The sequence below is a fragment of the Melopsittacus undulatus genome, chromosome 6 (genome assembly GCF_012275295.1).
Source record: "Melopsittacus undulatus isolate bMelUnd1 chromosome 6, bMelUnd1.mat.Z, whole genome shotgun sequence".
NCBI classification, from domain to species: domain Eukaryota; kingdom Metazoa; phylum Chordata; class Aves; order Psittaciformes; family Psittaculidae; genus Melopsittacus; species Melopsittacus undulatus.
Window position 1 is genome coordinate 36464235 of NC_047532.1, and position 14157 is coordinate 36478391.

The 14157-nt window shown below is 39.6% G+C and overlaps 1 protein-coding gene across 2 annotated transcripts in view; it reads left to right on the forward strand.

Annotated features, from left to right (window-relative positions):
• Positions 1–14157, forward strand: part of ARHGEF26 (Rho guanine nucleotide exchange factor 26) — a 59077-nt gene that overhangs the window by 13931 nt on the left and 30989 nt on the right. For both annotated transcript variants that reach the window (XM_005141997.3, XM_031042706.2), the window contains exon 5: positions 1293–1453. In XM_005141997.3, coding sequence (XP_005142054.2) covers positions 1293–1453 — 161 coding nt within the window. The remainder of the gene's footprint in view (positions 1–1292; positions 1454–14157) is intronic.

Below are 14157 nucleotides of genomic sequence, written 5' to 3' on the forward strand. Positions count from 1 at the left end.
ATTTCTCTGTTGCATGTGTGTAAGACCATCTGAGTGAACTCCTTCTCCAGACTGTCAGCTGCAAGACTTTCTGTTTGTAGAGCCATGGGCATTAGCCTTTCTAAATACGCATATCTGCACTGTGTCATTTAAAGTACATGTTTCTCCTTTGGTTTGAGAATGCTTAGAGAAGTTAGTTGCAAATAACTAATGAAATTATAGATACAGGTATTAACATTAGTTACATTAAAAACAAAGTTATATTACTACCTCTGCTGATTGTATAATTCTATGTTAGTAGTGCTTGGAAGGTAGCACTGATGACAAATGTGACTTGGTGGAGCTCTTGACAGAAGGGCTTAGTGAATTTTTTTTTTCATGTATGTACATATAAGAGGTCTATTAGTTCAACTGCACATAAAGCCTAGAGAGGTGAAAGATGTCTAAAAGCTGGATAGGTTTTTACATGGGATGAGCATTTCCATAGGAACAAGTAAGTGAATTTCAAAGTCTATTAAAATTCTGCTTTGTGTCAGCCAGCTGATGGAAGTTACCATGGCCACTCTTTAAGTGGTAGAGGTGATAGAACAGAGTTGTTTGTGGGAGGAGAGGGAATTTGCTGGAGGTGTCTCTCAGGTGCCTGGTCCCTAATGCCTGAAGGGGATGGTGGTTGCCGACAGTCCTGTCTGCTCTGCCTCCAGGCTTCTGGCTCTGCTGCGCATAGCTCCTGCAGCTTGGTCTGGATGACAAAAGCCTGAATTTTATGAAGGAAAATTTTGCTTCTCTGCAGATGCTGGCAGAGTTCAGTTATGCATGATGCTTTCAGGTAAATAACTCGGCAGCTTCTGTTTAAAAATTGAAAAAGCAAATACTGGCTGGTCAACAGTAGCATGACTGAGAGAAGCTTCCAGGTGGACCACAGAAGCATACATGTTTCTTAATTTGAAACCAAACCAAACCACCCACCAGCAAATGCCATGTTTCATGATTAGGAATGGGGAGTGATTGCAGCTGGTGTTATGTTTTGGGGTTTGTTCTTCAGCCTCTTGTTTGCAGTTGCATTGAAATGTCTGAATATAGACTTTTTTAAAAGCTTTTGGTGGGATTTTCCCCCCTTGTATTAAATCACTCATTTCTAAGTAAACAATGCAGCTATCATGGAAATGAATGTTTATGTTGTAATTGCTATCTTACATTCAGTAACTTTCCTTTGCACCCCTCCTCCACATTTTCTTTTAACAAAACAGAAAAGAAACCAAAAGAAAAAAGCCTAGTCCATAGTAAGCCTTTTCTTTCTTTGCTCCACTTTGCAGGCAATATTTGAAGTGATATCTTCTGAGCATTCTTATTTGCTGAGCTTGGAGATTCTGATCCGGATGTTTAAAAATTCCAGGGAACTGAGCCTCACAATGACCAAAACGGAGAGCCATCACCTCTTCTCCAATATCACAGATGTTTATGGAGCGAGCAAAAAGTAAGTTTAGCAATGCATGTCTACATTTTAAAAAATATACCGTAAAAATTATTTTTAAAGTTTAGTAATTATAAATTTATTTATATTTTTAATTATGCCTGAGGGGTGATTACTGGAAGCCAAAATATTGTTCAGGCAAGTAATGGAATGCAATAGGCAAAACAGTGTCTTTGGTGTTACCACAAAATGCAGGAGCAGCTGCCACGTTGCAAATTCAGCAAAAAATTAGGCCTAACTTTGAGAAGTCAAATGTTGCACATCTTAATATATGGAGTCTTAGTTTTCGATAAGCTGTAAATAAATGGGAGTGGAACTTGAATTTCTCTTGAGAACACCAGAATATATGTGCTCTGCAGTACTAGAGAGTCATTTAATGGAATACAAACAGCTGAAGTTTTACTTTGCTAACCATAGGTTCTGGTTTTGTAATATGAGTAAGCCCTGTCTTACATTGTATTTTCCTTATATAACTTACAGGTAGCTCCTTGAATAGCAGAGCTTTGGTTAGTACAACTTATGATACATCGTATTGTTTGCAGACTAAGGCTCTGCCTTACCTATACTCTTGTTGTCTGAAGCATCTTGCTCTTGGAAAAAATCTTAGGTTTTCTCACCAGAATACTTTTTTTTTTCCTTTTTTCTTTTTTTTTGAAGTTAAACGGGTTTTTGCTCTTCTGCCTGTACTGCTTTAGTAAGGAGCACTTACAGATAGGCTGAACTGGAGGTGTCCAGTTGTTTTAATACCTGTTAGGACATATAAGCAAGTTTCTCACTGAAGTCTGAAGTTATCACATATAATGGCAACTGTTCTTCCAAAACTGTTATGCTGGTTTGAAGATGGAAGATACAAATAGAAGTGGACACACACGAGTTTGACAGAAACACAGTGCCACTATGCTTAAGTTCACATTTAATTGGGTAGGAATGACATTAGTTTATCTGAAAATTGGTAGGGAAGGACAGAACATAGTGTATTTTAGTAGACATAAATATCCTTCAAATCTAAGCAGTTCCTAAATTAAATGTTGATACATTAAGCATGCATAGCTTAGTCTTTACAGTCTACCAAATTATGCTTAGTGTGCCATTATTAAACTGAAAAATTGAGCAAGAGTTTCATACTTGCTCTTAAGAATGGACTCTTGCCAGGAATTTCCTTGATCAGCTGAATCACTGTTTACTTTCTGTGGAGTACTCAATGTGCAGCACTGCAGCATACTGTGTGACTGTGGTATCTTTTATGTAAACAGCACAGGCATTTTAGTGTTTAAGAGCAGTGCTTGTGCACACCACAGCACCTTACACCAGAGACTTGTATTTCTATTAAAAAAGATCTGCTGTGCTGGGCTTTTTGCTCCTTTTTTTCACTTTGGCAAGTTTCCTCAGTACCAAATCAATAACAAGCAAAATGGATACATTACAAATAGTGCCTAATGAAGAGGAAATGTTGGCAGACCACGATACGAATGCTGGAGAGTCTTGTTTATGACTGCTGATAATTACTGCCATCATTATTTAATATGGGACATGTATATGGATGTGCACTCCACAGTGTACTGCAGAGTTATAAATACTCAAAACTCTATTTTAAAAAGTTGTTTAATAAGGCTTTACTTTCGTATAATTTGTTCATTATCTTGGCCTGTTTAATAGCAATATCAGCAGGTGAAGTACTAAAACATAAAGTCTGTGCTTTTCTTACATCTTCTTTCTAATTTGAAATAGCACAATGGCTAAAAGATGCACATTGGCCTAGATAAGACACTGATTGATCTTGACTACAGCACTGTACAGCTTTAAATGTATCTTTCTACCTGTGGAACAGAAAAATATTAGGCTCATTTCAGAAGTGGGGCTAATGATTGGATAGGAATCTGTAAGGCTGGGAATATTGCTGGAGTTGTTCCTTCCCACCTTTGCCAATTTTTAGGGTTTGTTTTGTTGGGGTTTTTTTTTTGTTTGTTTGTTTGTTCCTATTTTGTCACCTTCTTGTAGAAACTGTGATGTTCTGAACTATGTAGTGTTATACCTCCATTTACCTTTGTGGAACTTCTCAAGTGTCATGTTCTGAGTCATGATAATGTCCTTTCTTGGTGTGTGTTTCTCTGAAGCCCTATGAAGTCTGTGGAATGTTGCACCTCTTCTGCAGCAGTTTGATTTTGTCTTTTGAAGTTTCTGCAGTAATAAGATTTTGTTTTGTGGAGCATGCATGTGGGAGTCTAAAGTATCTCGTCAAGTGCAAATCTAATTTAGGAGCTATAGAATAGTTGTACATTTATTTGAACTTAATTGGTATACCTTCATTTCTCCATGTCCCTCTTCGCTTCTGTTTCTCTCTTAGGCTTGAGATCTTTTGCCAGGAGTAGGATATTGTCTGAAGCCACAGCCATCTCGGGAATGGGAGTTGCACAACAGCTGTGTTGTCAGGAAGGGCAGATTATCAGAGTCCTTATTTTCCAGGAGTAGTACTTTTTAAAGGTTTCTCCTTACATAGAATGTGAATTGTTTAAAATATCATGAGCCCATATTTTGCTAGACAAATGCTGATGGTGCAGAACCATCATGTGTTAGAGGAGAACTGACATCTTTTTTTAGAGAGCTTAATAGAAATCAAAGGCTTAACTGGGCTGCAGGCACTGCCTCTTGTTGGGTTGTTTCGATAAGACACAGCTAACTGTACTAATATAGCTATGTGAATAGGGGGGTGTTGTTTTTTTTTTTTTCCTGTGTTGAAGAAGTCTTCCAAATCATTAAATCAACTTTTAAGTTTCTCTCTTTAAATATTTAAAGCAGAGATGCAGGTAGGGAGAGCAATATTTTTAGGGGAAATCTTACAGCCCTTTTGATTTACAGTCCTTAAAGGGAGGGGGAGGGAGTAGGGAGCAAGAATGGAAAAATACCACATTAGCCTAAAATTATAATCTTATTCTTGCTTGTCGGGAAAGTCTAATGCTTTAAGAACTTGAATTTTTATAACTTGGAGTAAAACCAGAATTTGTAATTTTTTTTTAAACTTAAACGAAAACATATTTTGTTTCCTGAGTTATGCAATACTGTTGAACTGTAACAGAACTTTGTGCTGTCTTTCTCCAACCTCATTTGTGTAAACAACAAAAGTGGTTTTAGAACAGAAGCCTCTTGGTATCTTCAAACTATCACTTCCCATTTTCAAGGTCTTTCAAGGTAGCAAAATACATCCTTTTGTTATAAAATTATAATAAAATTGAGCATGTGTTTCATTATGCTCTACTTCAAGCAGCATTTACTTAAAAATACAGAATCTGAGTATGAATGTAATTATCAGTGGTTTTGGTTGATCAGTCTGGTGAATTGAAGAGTCTGAAATGATAAATTTCTTCAGACAAAATTGCCTAAAGCTTATATCTAGGAACTTTGACTTAGAACATGTTTAATGGAAACTCTCCAGAAACACCAAGACAGGCTTCTAATGCATGACAAGGCCATTTTGGATGGAACAAAGCTGCTTTTGTTAGAAGCAGAATACAGACAGCAAAGACTGTCTCTGCTTTTGGGAGCTCATTGGAATGTCTCTAACAAAAGAAGGGTTGATCTGAATAATTTGTGCAGCATATAGTGTGTTTATGAAAACATCTTGTAAGGTAGCTTCAGAAAGCTAAGTCTTATGTATTTGCCTGTATGTGTAATACTGGATTTCATAACTGACAGAACACAAAACCACACAAATTGCAATCTCAGCCAGTGTGGGCTATTAGATCGAGATGTAAGCTGATGGGGAAGTCATGGGCCATTCAGGAAGCCATACAGGAATAAAAGCTTGTGTAGTCTGAGAATACTGTGCAATCAATCTCACTAGTAAGAAAAGCTCTCTTCAGTCTCAGTATGTGGTGCAAGAGAGGTCAGCTTCCCAAGGGCCAGTCTTGGGAAAGAGGAGTTACAGGGAAATTAGCAAAGTGTCATGAAGAACAATTGATCTGACAGGTCAAACCACCAAATTTACAGAAGAAAGGAAAATTTCAGCACTTTTCTCTCTCTCTGGCATTAAGCCAGAAAGAAGCTTATGGAATATCAGAAGATCAGTATGAGCAGAAAAATGCATGGACTAAAATATTTTTTATTTCTGACAGTTTTTTAAACTGGCTTGATTTTGGTAGAGAAGCCCCTGGTGTTTTGTGAAGTAGGTTAACATATTGTCTAAGTGAATCTTAATTTGATTTTATATATGTAGATTTATGCTAGGAACTAGGTGGGCTTTCTCATAGCACTTTTTTTGTAAATTAGGTTAGTGTTTCATCTCTTTCCAACGATGCAGCTCTATCTTTTTCCATAGGAAAATACAATCCTAGTGTTTTTTAAGAAGTGTGTGTATTGAATCAGTTAAGTAGGCATTAATAACATTACTTTTTGAGAATGCAGAATTCTGCTGTCTAGTTTCTTTGAATGATTAAAAAGAAAAAATATAACACTAAAGCTCCAAACCTGAATGTGAAAAGAAAAGTAAAAATAAAAATTTTAATAATGTTGGTAGACTCTGCGTGATTCAGGTGAACCATAATGAAAGTGAATTATTCATAAGTAATAGATCACCAATTTGATTATTAGACAAGATAGTGACCTAAATAATCTTTTTTCCCCTCTTCGGTCTGCAGTGATGGTCTTAGTCCGTGTTCTGTGTTTTATCACAGTTCTTGTGTTATAGTCTGTGTTCTGCATTTTATCACAGTTCTTGCTGTTAGCAGGTTTTGAAGAAAGCTGAATAATATCTTGAGGGCATCCAGCTGAGTGTGGTTACCCTGTTGGATAAGTGACACAGGTGTGTTCTGGGGGAGAATTTCTGTGCTCTTTCAAAGAAGGTTGTTAATGCTGGAAGCTTTGAAGCAGATAAGTGGCTTATTGATAAAGCTGAATGATTATGGTGATTATGTTGGATATGGTGGACAGGGTAATGGAAATAAGAGGGAGAAGAATCCTCCCACATCATGTGGAAGTGAGACATGAGGCACCTTTGGCTCTGCAGAACCTGGAACATTCTCCTGCCCCATGACAGATGCTGGGGAACACTCAGACCACACATGGCACTGAGGCTGTTTGAGGTGTTGTACAGCACTGCTGGATTTACCAGTTGTGGGTTTTGCCTTTCTGCCAGCCTTGCTGCATAATCTGCTTTTACTGCCAATGGGGCCTTTTTTGATTGTCAGGAGACTTCAGGGATTCTGGAGGACACGTTTGTAGAGCAGTGAGTCCAAAATATCCCCCTCACCCCACCCTATTTAAATTTTATGTGCCCACAGAACACATTTATGGATTTGCATCATATTGATGACTTGCACTAAAAAAAGGTGCATTGCTTCCTTGAGGGTTGGTTCTGACATCAGCGCTAATTGCTGAACTCTTTGGCTTCACCATCTAGGAATTACTTATTTAGAGGGTTCTTTTGGCAGCTGAAATAAATCTCTGGGTTGACCTGCACTGTTCCTTTGCAAATGACTGGCAGCATTGGTAAAAACTAATTTAATAATAATATGCAATTGGAACTTCGGGACTTGCGTTTGTGACCCAGTGATTGTTCTTTTATAATTTAGCCTCTTTACTGGAGACAAGATCAGATAACATGACTTCAATACTCAAGAGCAACAGATACTTCCCTTGACTCATTTTACTGCCTAAACAGAATTTAGAAATCTTTATACATATATCTGCATTTTATAATTTAGTAAATACTTGGCAATTACCCATTCCAAAAGTGCCCTTGAAGAAAATACTTTGTTTTCCAGAAGATACAATGAGCCTTTAGCTTCAAACTATTCACTTAAATATATTGAAAAGAATACCCTTAACTTGCAGGTTTTCATCCACCATCATGGTGTGTTTTCATGCTATATAATAGACTAAACTGTTGCCACCTGTTGCTCAGTGTAGGAGAGGGACACAACAGGAGGATACTCAGGCTATGACTTTGCTATGGTGACTGCTTGACAGTGTGTGAACTTGTTCTTCCCACTGCTGCTGTGCTGCCCTCCTTGGTAATCTGGGCTTTGATCCCAGAGATTTCCTCTTACATAGCTCTGGTGGGTCACCGACAGTCATAGCGGTGACCAAAGCAGGGAAACACTTTTTTGGCCAGTACCTATGGAAGAGTTTCTCAGCCCAAGATATTTACTTGATAGTGAGCTGGGGGGGTTGCCAGTGGGGATGGTCTTAACTCTTAAAAGATTTTCTGAGAACAGCCAGTGGTTTATTGGTTTAGAGTAGTAAAGAGAAATGTTTTTCAGTATGTTCCCTTCTGTCCTGCGTAAAGTCCTGTTCAAGCTGTCCACTGCATTCTTGGTTTCGGATGCCCCTCCGAAGGTATGTCAGCTAATTGCAAAAAAACCCTGAATCTATCCACAATTTGCTTGTCTAGCTTGTGCAATCCTCTGTGCAGTTAAATATATCTCATGTTAGATTTCACAGCCTCTGCTCAGGTGTCCTTATTTTTGTCTTTGCACCTGCTCAGAGGTGTTGTAAAGATCACTTTTGGAGAGGCTGTCTGAGAAACATCAGTAACGCTGTGTATGACACAAGTGTTGGTGAAGGGCATTTGCAGCTGTCTATCTCTTACCAGTGAATTCAGCCTCATCCACAAGTCAGTTATTAAAACCAGGTAGGACTAGAAATCAGAATAAACTTCTTTACTACTTCGTCACTCTGACAGATTGTACGGTATCTTCAAGAAACACCAACATAAACATAAGGCTTACACTGTCTTTATGGTTCTTTTTCTCCAGTGCTCAATGTATGAAATTTAAGTACTAGTTGCATAGAACTTGTATTCCTTCAGAAAATCTGTATCCTGGGGTCACTTGTGGTGTCATTTCAGTGCTGACCATGTGTAGCTATGGTTTTGTTTCTCTCCAGCATACTGCCTCCATGGTGTTTTACCCAGCAGATCTTGAAGGGTTTGTCAAGCTTTGCATAAACTCTTTAGTTTCTTTAAAATAACATTAGCTGGTGTTATCTTTTAAGGAGACTTTCAGGTCATGTTATCATGTTAATGACTGTGTTACATTATTTTGCAAATTAAAATAGACACCATGGAGCTGGATTTTGGTTAAAAAAAAACAACCCTAATGAATCAAGGCAACTGATTTGCTTATATTTTCCAGATCCTTGGAGCTGCCATCTTGTGCTTTGCTCAGACTAGGCCCTTCAGGACATTGTTTTTGGAAAATTACATGATGAAGTAGTGTATCAAGTATCTTGTTTCGGTTTTAGGATTTTTTTATATGATACGGTGATGTAACCTGTATGTATCAGCTCTTTTTAATACATAACCAAAACCTAAATGACCACCTGTCATGGTTTAAACTCAGCCACACAGCTCGTTCACTCACTCACCCACTTCCTCCCCCAACTCATGGAGAGTTGGGTAGGAGAATCAAAAGAATGTAGCTCCCACGGGTTGAGATGCAAACAGTTTAATAGCTAAGGTATAACACAAATCACTACTGCTACCACCAATAATAATAATAATAATGATGATAAAGGAAATAACAAGTGAAGAGAATACGACACCTCACCACCCACTGACCGATAACTCCTCCCACCCCCCCCCCCCCCCCCCCCCCCCCAGATAACTAGCCCTTCTGGAGTAACTCTCTGTTACATCCTGGGCGTGACGTGCTATGGTATGGAATACCTCTTTGGCTACTTTGGGTCAGGTGTCCTGTCTCTGCTTCCTCCTGGCTTCCCCTCCTCCCTGGCAGAGCATGAGACTCACAAAGTCCTTGGCCAGACCAAACATTTTAGCAGTAACTACAAACATAGGTGTTATCAGCACCGTTTCCAGGCTGAAAGTCAAAACACAGTGCTGCACCAGCTACCAAGAAGGAGAAAAAATGTCTGCTACTGCTGAACCCAGGACACCACTGCCAAAATCGAGAGTAACCTGTGAAGGTCCTCTAATTACAAACTGTAATACTGACTGAAGGATAGAGGGAACCCATTCTTTTGATGAGTGTTACTCAAGAGTTTTTTTTCTAGAGTAAATCAGAGTGGTTTTTCAGCACATTTCTCTCCCATTTCCCCTTCTTCCCTGCCCTCCCCTCACCTCCATCACCTTTCCTGAAATCATATGATTGCAATATCCTCAAGCATTTGCATGCCAGGGGAGAAAAGAACTGAAGAATAGTCCTGCTCAACCCTCTTCTGTGGTGGGGTCAGGTCCACCCAAAAAGGCAGAGGTGCACGTACAGCCCAGAAAGCCAACCGTATTCTGGGCTGCATCAAAAGAAAAGTGACCAGCAGGTCAAAGGAGGTGATCCTGCCCCTCTACTCTGCTCTTGTGAGACCTCACTTGGAGTATTGTGTGCAGTTCTGGTGTCTTCAACATAAAAAGGACATGGAACTGATAGAACCAGTCCAGAGGAGGGCCACGAGGATGATCAGGGGGCTGGAGCACCTCCCATATGAAGACAGGCTGAGAAAGTTGGGGCTGTTCAGCCTGGAGAAGAGAAGACTAGAGACCTCATAGCAGCTTTCCAGTATCTGAAGGGGGCCTACAGGGTTGCTGGGGAGGGACTATTCATTAGGGACTGTAGTGATAGGACAAGGGGTAATGGGTTGGAACTTAAACAGCAGAGGTTTAGATTGGATATAAGGAAGAAATTCTTTAGTGTTAGGGTGGTGAGGCACTGGAATGGGTTGCCCAGGGAGGTAGTGAATGCTCCATCCCTGGCAGTGTTCAAGGTCAGGCTGGATGAAGCCTTGGGTGATATGGTTTAGTGTGAGGTGTCCCTGCCCATGGCAGGGGGGTTGTAACTAGATGATCTTGAGGTCCTTTCCAACCCTAACTATTCTATGTTTCAGGCTGCCCCTTTAACCAGTTGGCTGTTTTCTGTGCCACTCTGTTGTTCTCTTTAGGCCTTTGAGTCTCTCCCATATAATACTGTCTCTGGTTCTTTTTCCTTCTCTGCAAAATGTCATTCTCCTTCCTCATCTCACTTGGAATGGACTGACAGCAAATGTCAAGAAATAGTGAGCAGTAACGTGTATCATCAGGAAAAGGTTCAGTAAAGGAAATGGCAGAGTTCCCAAGGCTGTGAGAACTCAGCTAAAATTACTGTGTCGTCTCAACTGCATGATTGTAGATGTGCATTTTCATTGTTTTTTTTTTTTTTATTGTGGGATTGCTGGAGCTTGACATGTTAACTGTGTTTGTCAGATTGAAAGGTGATTCAGTTTCTATTTTAAATATACAAAAGAGATATTCTTGAATAGCAGCCTTTAAAATCTTACTTTGTTTTACCTCTTTAGAGAATTCTAGTGTTTTTTCCTTGCCTATGTCTGTATTCAGAACTTCATCTGCACACTGTCCTCTCTGCTAAGATTATTTTGACACATCAGTGATCTTTGTGTCCCTTTCTGAAAAATGTATGACCCTGAAGCTCTAAAATGTCAGTCTATCTTCCTGAGGAAATGCAGCACAGATGGTATGTAACTCCATGTCCCAGATTCTTATAAGGAGAGACTCACTGTTGCATCCCCTTGGAACTTATAATTAGATTACTTTTCAAAACTCTTCGGCTAGTCCTTGGTCTCGGACTTTGTGTTCAGTTATTCCTTCTGTCATTATGTACTTTAGGACATAGTTCATTCTTCTTTCTCTAGCTGAGGTCATTCTGAGAACTGATCCTTCTCTACTTGTCTTCTAATGACTGTTTTTAATGATAGCAGTATAGCTTCTTTTCCTAAAAGAAACACCACCCAACCCCCAAATCTTTGCTGCCAGTGACTTGAGATGTTTTGTGTTATCCAGCAACAGATGGGGTTTGTGTGAAATAAAATAATTTATTTTGAGGTGAAATATTGTTTGAAACAAGGATTGAAACTACATTCTAGATGAATGGCCTTAAAATTTTGAGTTTAACCAAGAGTCATAACAGCATGTTCTGTTGTAGAGGGCTATTATAGGACAAGCATAGTAGAGTTTGTTTGTTTCATCCTTTATTTTTTGCACACTCATGTAAAAGGTCTGGGTTTGGTGCTAATGGTGCCTGGAGGTTTCCCCCCTTCCCTGTTACTCTCTCAGTTCAGCCAGCTGCCAGCCAGCCAAAGAATAATCCACAAAACAGTTTTCTTTTGCCTCCTTGTCAGAGCAGTTCCTGGATCTCGTTGAGTCTTAACCCACAAGCAATTTCGGTGACACACCTGAAAGCATGGTAGGAAAAAGAGCAGCATGAAGCTGCCATTTGCCATGATTCTTATTTGTGTTGAAAACTGTGTGTATATTCTGTAAACAGATTTTCTGTTTAACAAAAAAAAAAGAATAAAATCCCCTCAGTCCCACAGCAGAACCTGTAGCTCTTCTTCATTAGCCTGACCTCTACACAGTTATATATGTGAATGTGTTTAAGGACAATAAAGCAAATGTACTTAAAATTTTTAAAGCCTTCCAGCTGTAACCCAAAATCCATTTATCCAATAGGTGCTTAATATGTCCTTTCCACAGCAGCACTGTCATGAGCATCCGAAACTCACATGGATCCTCTCAAACTCTGTGCTTTGCTGTTGGAGTTGCAGAGCCTGTTCTAGTAGCATCTTAAGACACTTTCACCAGTCTTCAGATTTACTGTTGCTGCAGGAAGTACAAAAGAGGAAAACTGTATATATCTGTGTATTTGGTAGTAAAGTAGGTGGCTATTCAACAGCTATGTGAACTTGTATCTCTGCTTTCCTTGTATAGAGACTGATAAAGAATGAAGAAGCAGCCTTTCTTAGTTGAGACAGAGTGATCAGTCTTCAGGACATCAGAATGGTTTCAGAGAACTCATGTTGCCTTTCTTGCATAAAACAAACATGTAGCTTTGAAAAGGCACCAAGTTGTTAGTAAGTTTAGAAGTATCTGTGCTTAGCAAGGCTGTCATAGTGGGAGGATATATGTGTGTTCCCTTGACTCCTCTCATGTATCACTGTGTCAATGTGCTTTGTTTAAATAAGATTTTAAACCTCAGATTCATGAGACTGAAGCTTTCATTACAGATGAGTTACATTGCATTGCTCCACATTACTCTGGACAACAGTGAGGTTGGTCTGTGCAGTGTTTATACCTGGGAAGTCTTGCCTGCCCGAGTGTGGTATTCGTTATCCTACACGCCATACTGTATATTCTGCTATAGGTGTGACTGCATCAATGTGAAAATCATGTACACAGATCCTTATTTATACATTTTATAGGAAGAGCAGCTTGATGTGTAGCAATATCAAAACCTGCAACTTTCTTCCTATCTTTAAGCATGTGATAGTTTGCTACCCCAGATAACTTCTGCTACAGATGTGTAGGAAAGAGGCTGATGTGCCTGTGATGGCACAAGGAGAAGTCCAGCAGCATATGAAGCTGTACTGTGTCATATCTTGCAGTGCTGTGTCCTACCCCTTGGCCCTTCCCATGATGGGCATTGCTGCTCTCCCTTCTGAATCTGCAGAAGGCTGACAACAGCGTAAAGTGGTGATCAGTACACTTGCACTTTGAACTTGCTTTCCTTTGGTTGTGGAGGTTCAGTGGTTGCCAGGTTGGCACAGGTGAAAGATTAACCTGGGAGTGTTTGCATTTTCCCTCTGGTGCATGTCTGGCAGGAGGTGTGTGGCTGCAGTGGTGCCCATGGTGGTACCCACTGGACCCTGAGTTACCTACATCACTCTTAACTTCTTGCCTGTGGTGGAGAGTTTCCTGACTGATACACTTCCCTTAAGACTAAGCAATGCTTGAATTATGGTTTTCTATGGTTCATATTTCTATCTAACAAAAATATCTTCTCAGATACCAAGACTGATTAGTTCTTTTGTATATAGTAACATCATCAGTACTGGCTAATACTAAGGTTTGGCTATTGCAAAGCAGGGGGTTGCACATGATAGCCCAGGTTTATAGAGCACAAGACAAGTGATAGGGACAGTCGTTTCCCTCCATTCTCCCAGGTCTTTGTTTGCTGTGTGTGTTAGTTTGGCTGTTCTAGCCCATGTGTTAGATGGGAATAGTCTCACCCCTGTTGCTAGAAAGCCTCACACAATTATTTATAAATTCATTTTTTGTGACATACAAGAGATCATTTTTTTCTATGACAAATAAGTACGTAGGTGACTTTTCAGGCTCAGGGAGTCAGGCAGAAGCACCCTGCTTCTTCCCAGTAGTGTAAAAAGCATTACTTTGTTCAGCATGGGAAAGGTTTTTAAAATTAAGGCTCCTGTTGTGATGTCTTCATAATTTATCAGAAAGATTTACATTTGTAGTGCCACAGAGTGTTCTTTGGGGTTCAATTAGTCAGGGGTATTAATTGGTTGAATCAAGATGGGTGTTTCTGAAGCACATACCATTGAGCTAGATCCTGTGAGCACTTCCCCATTATCTTGGGAATCTCACTGGAGCAGACTATATTGGCAGGGTTGCCATGGCTTTTCTTATTGTTCTGGATTTCTGCCAGAATACTATAAATAGTTGAAGAGGCAAGTGGCTTACCAGGACAGTGACTTGTGTGTAGGCTTGCTGCAAGTTTTGTTGCAGAATGAAAGAATGGACTGTTAGGGTCTTTTTTTGCTTTGTAGTTGCTCAGTGGCTATTGCCTCATAAAATGTATTTTTCTGGGCTGCTTTGCAATGTTTGGCATTAGGAATATATGTGTATATATGTACTGTTTACCATTATTTAGACTGTGGTAACTCCTCTAACAAGCTGATAAGTTTCAAAAACC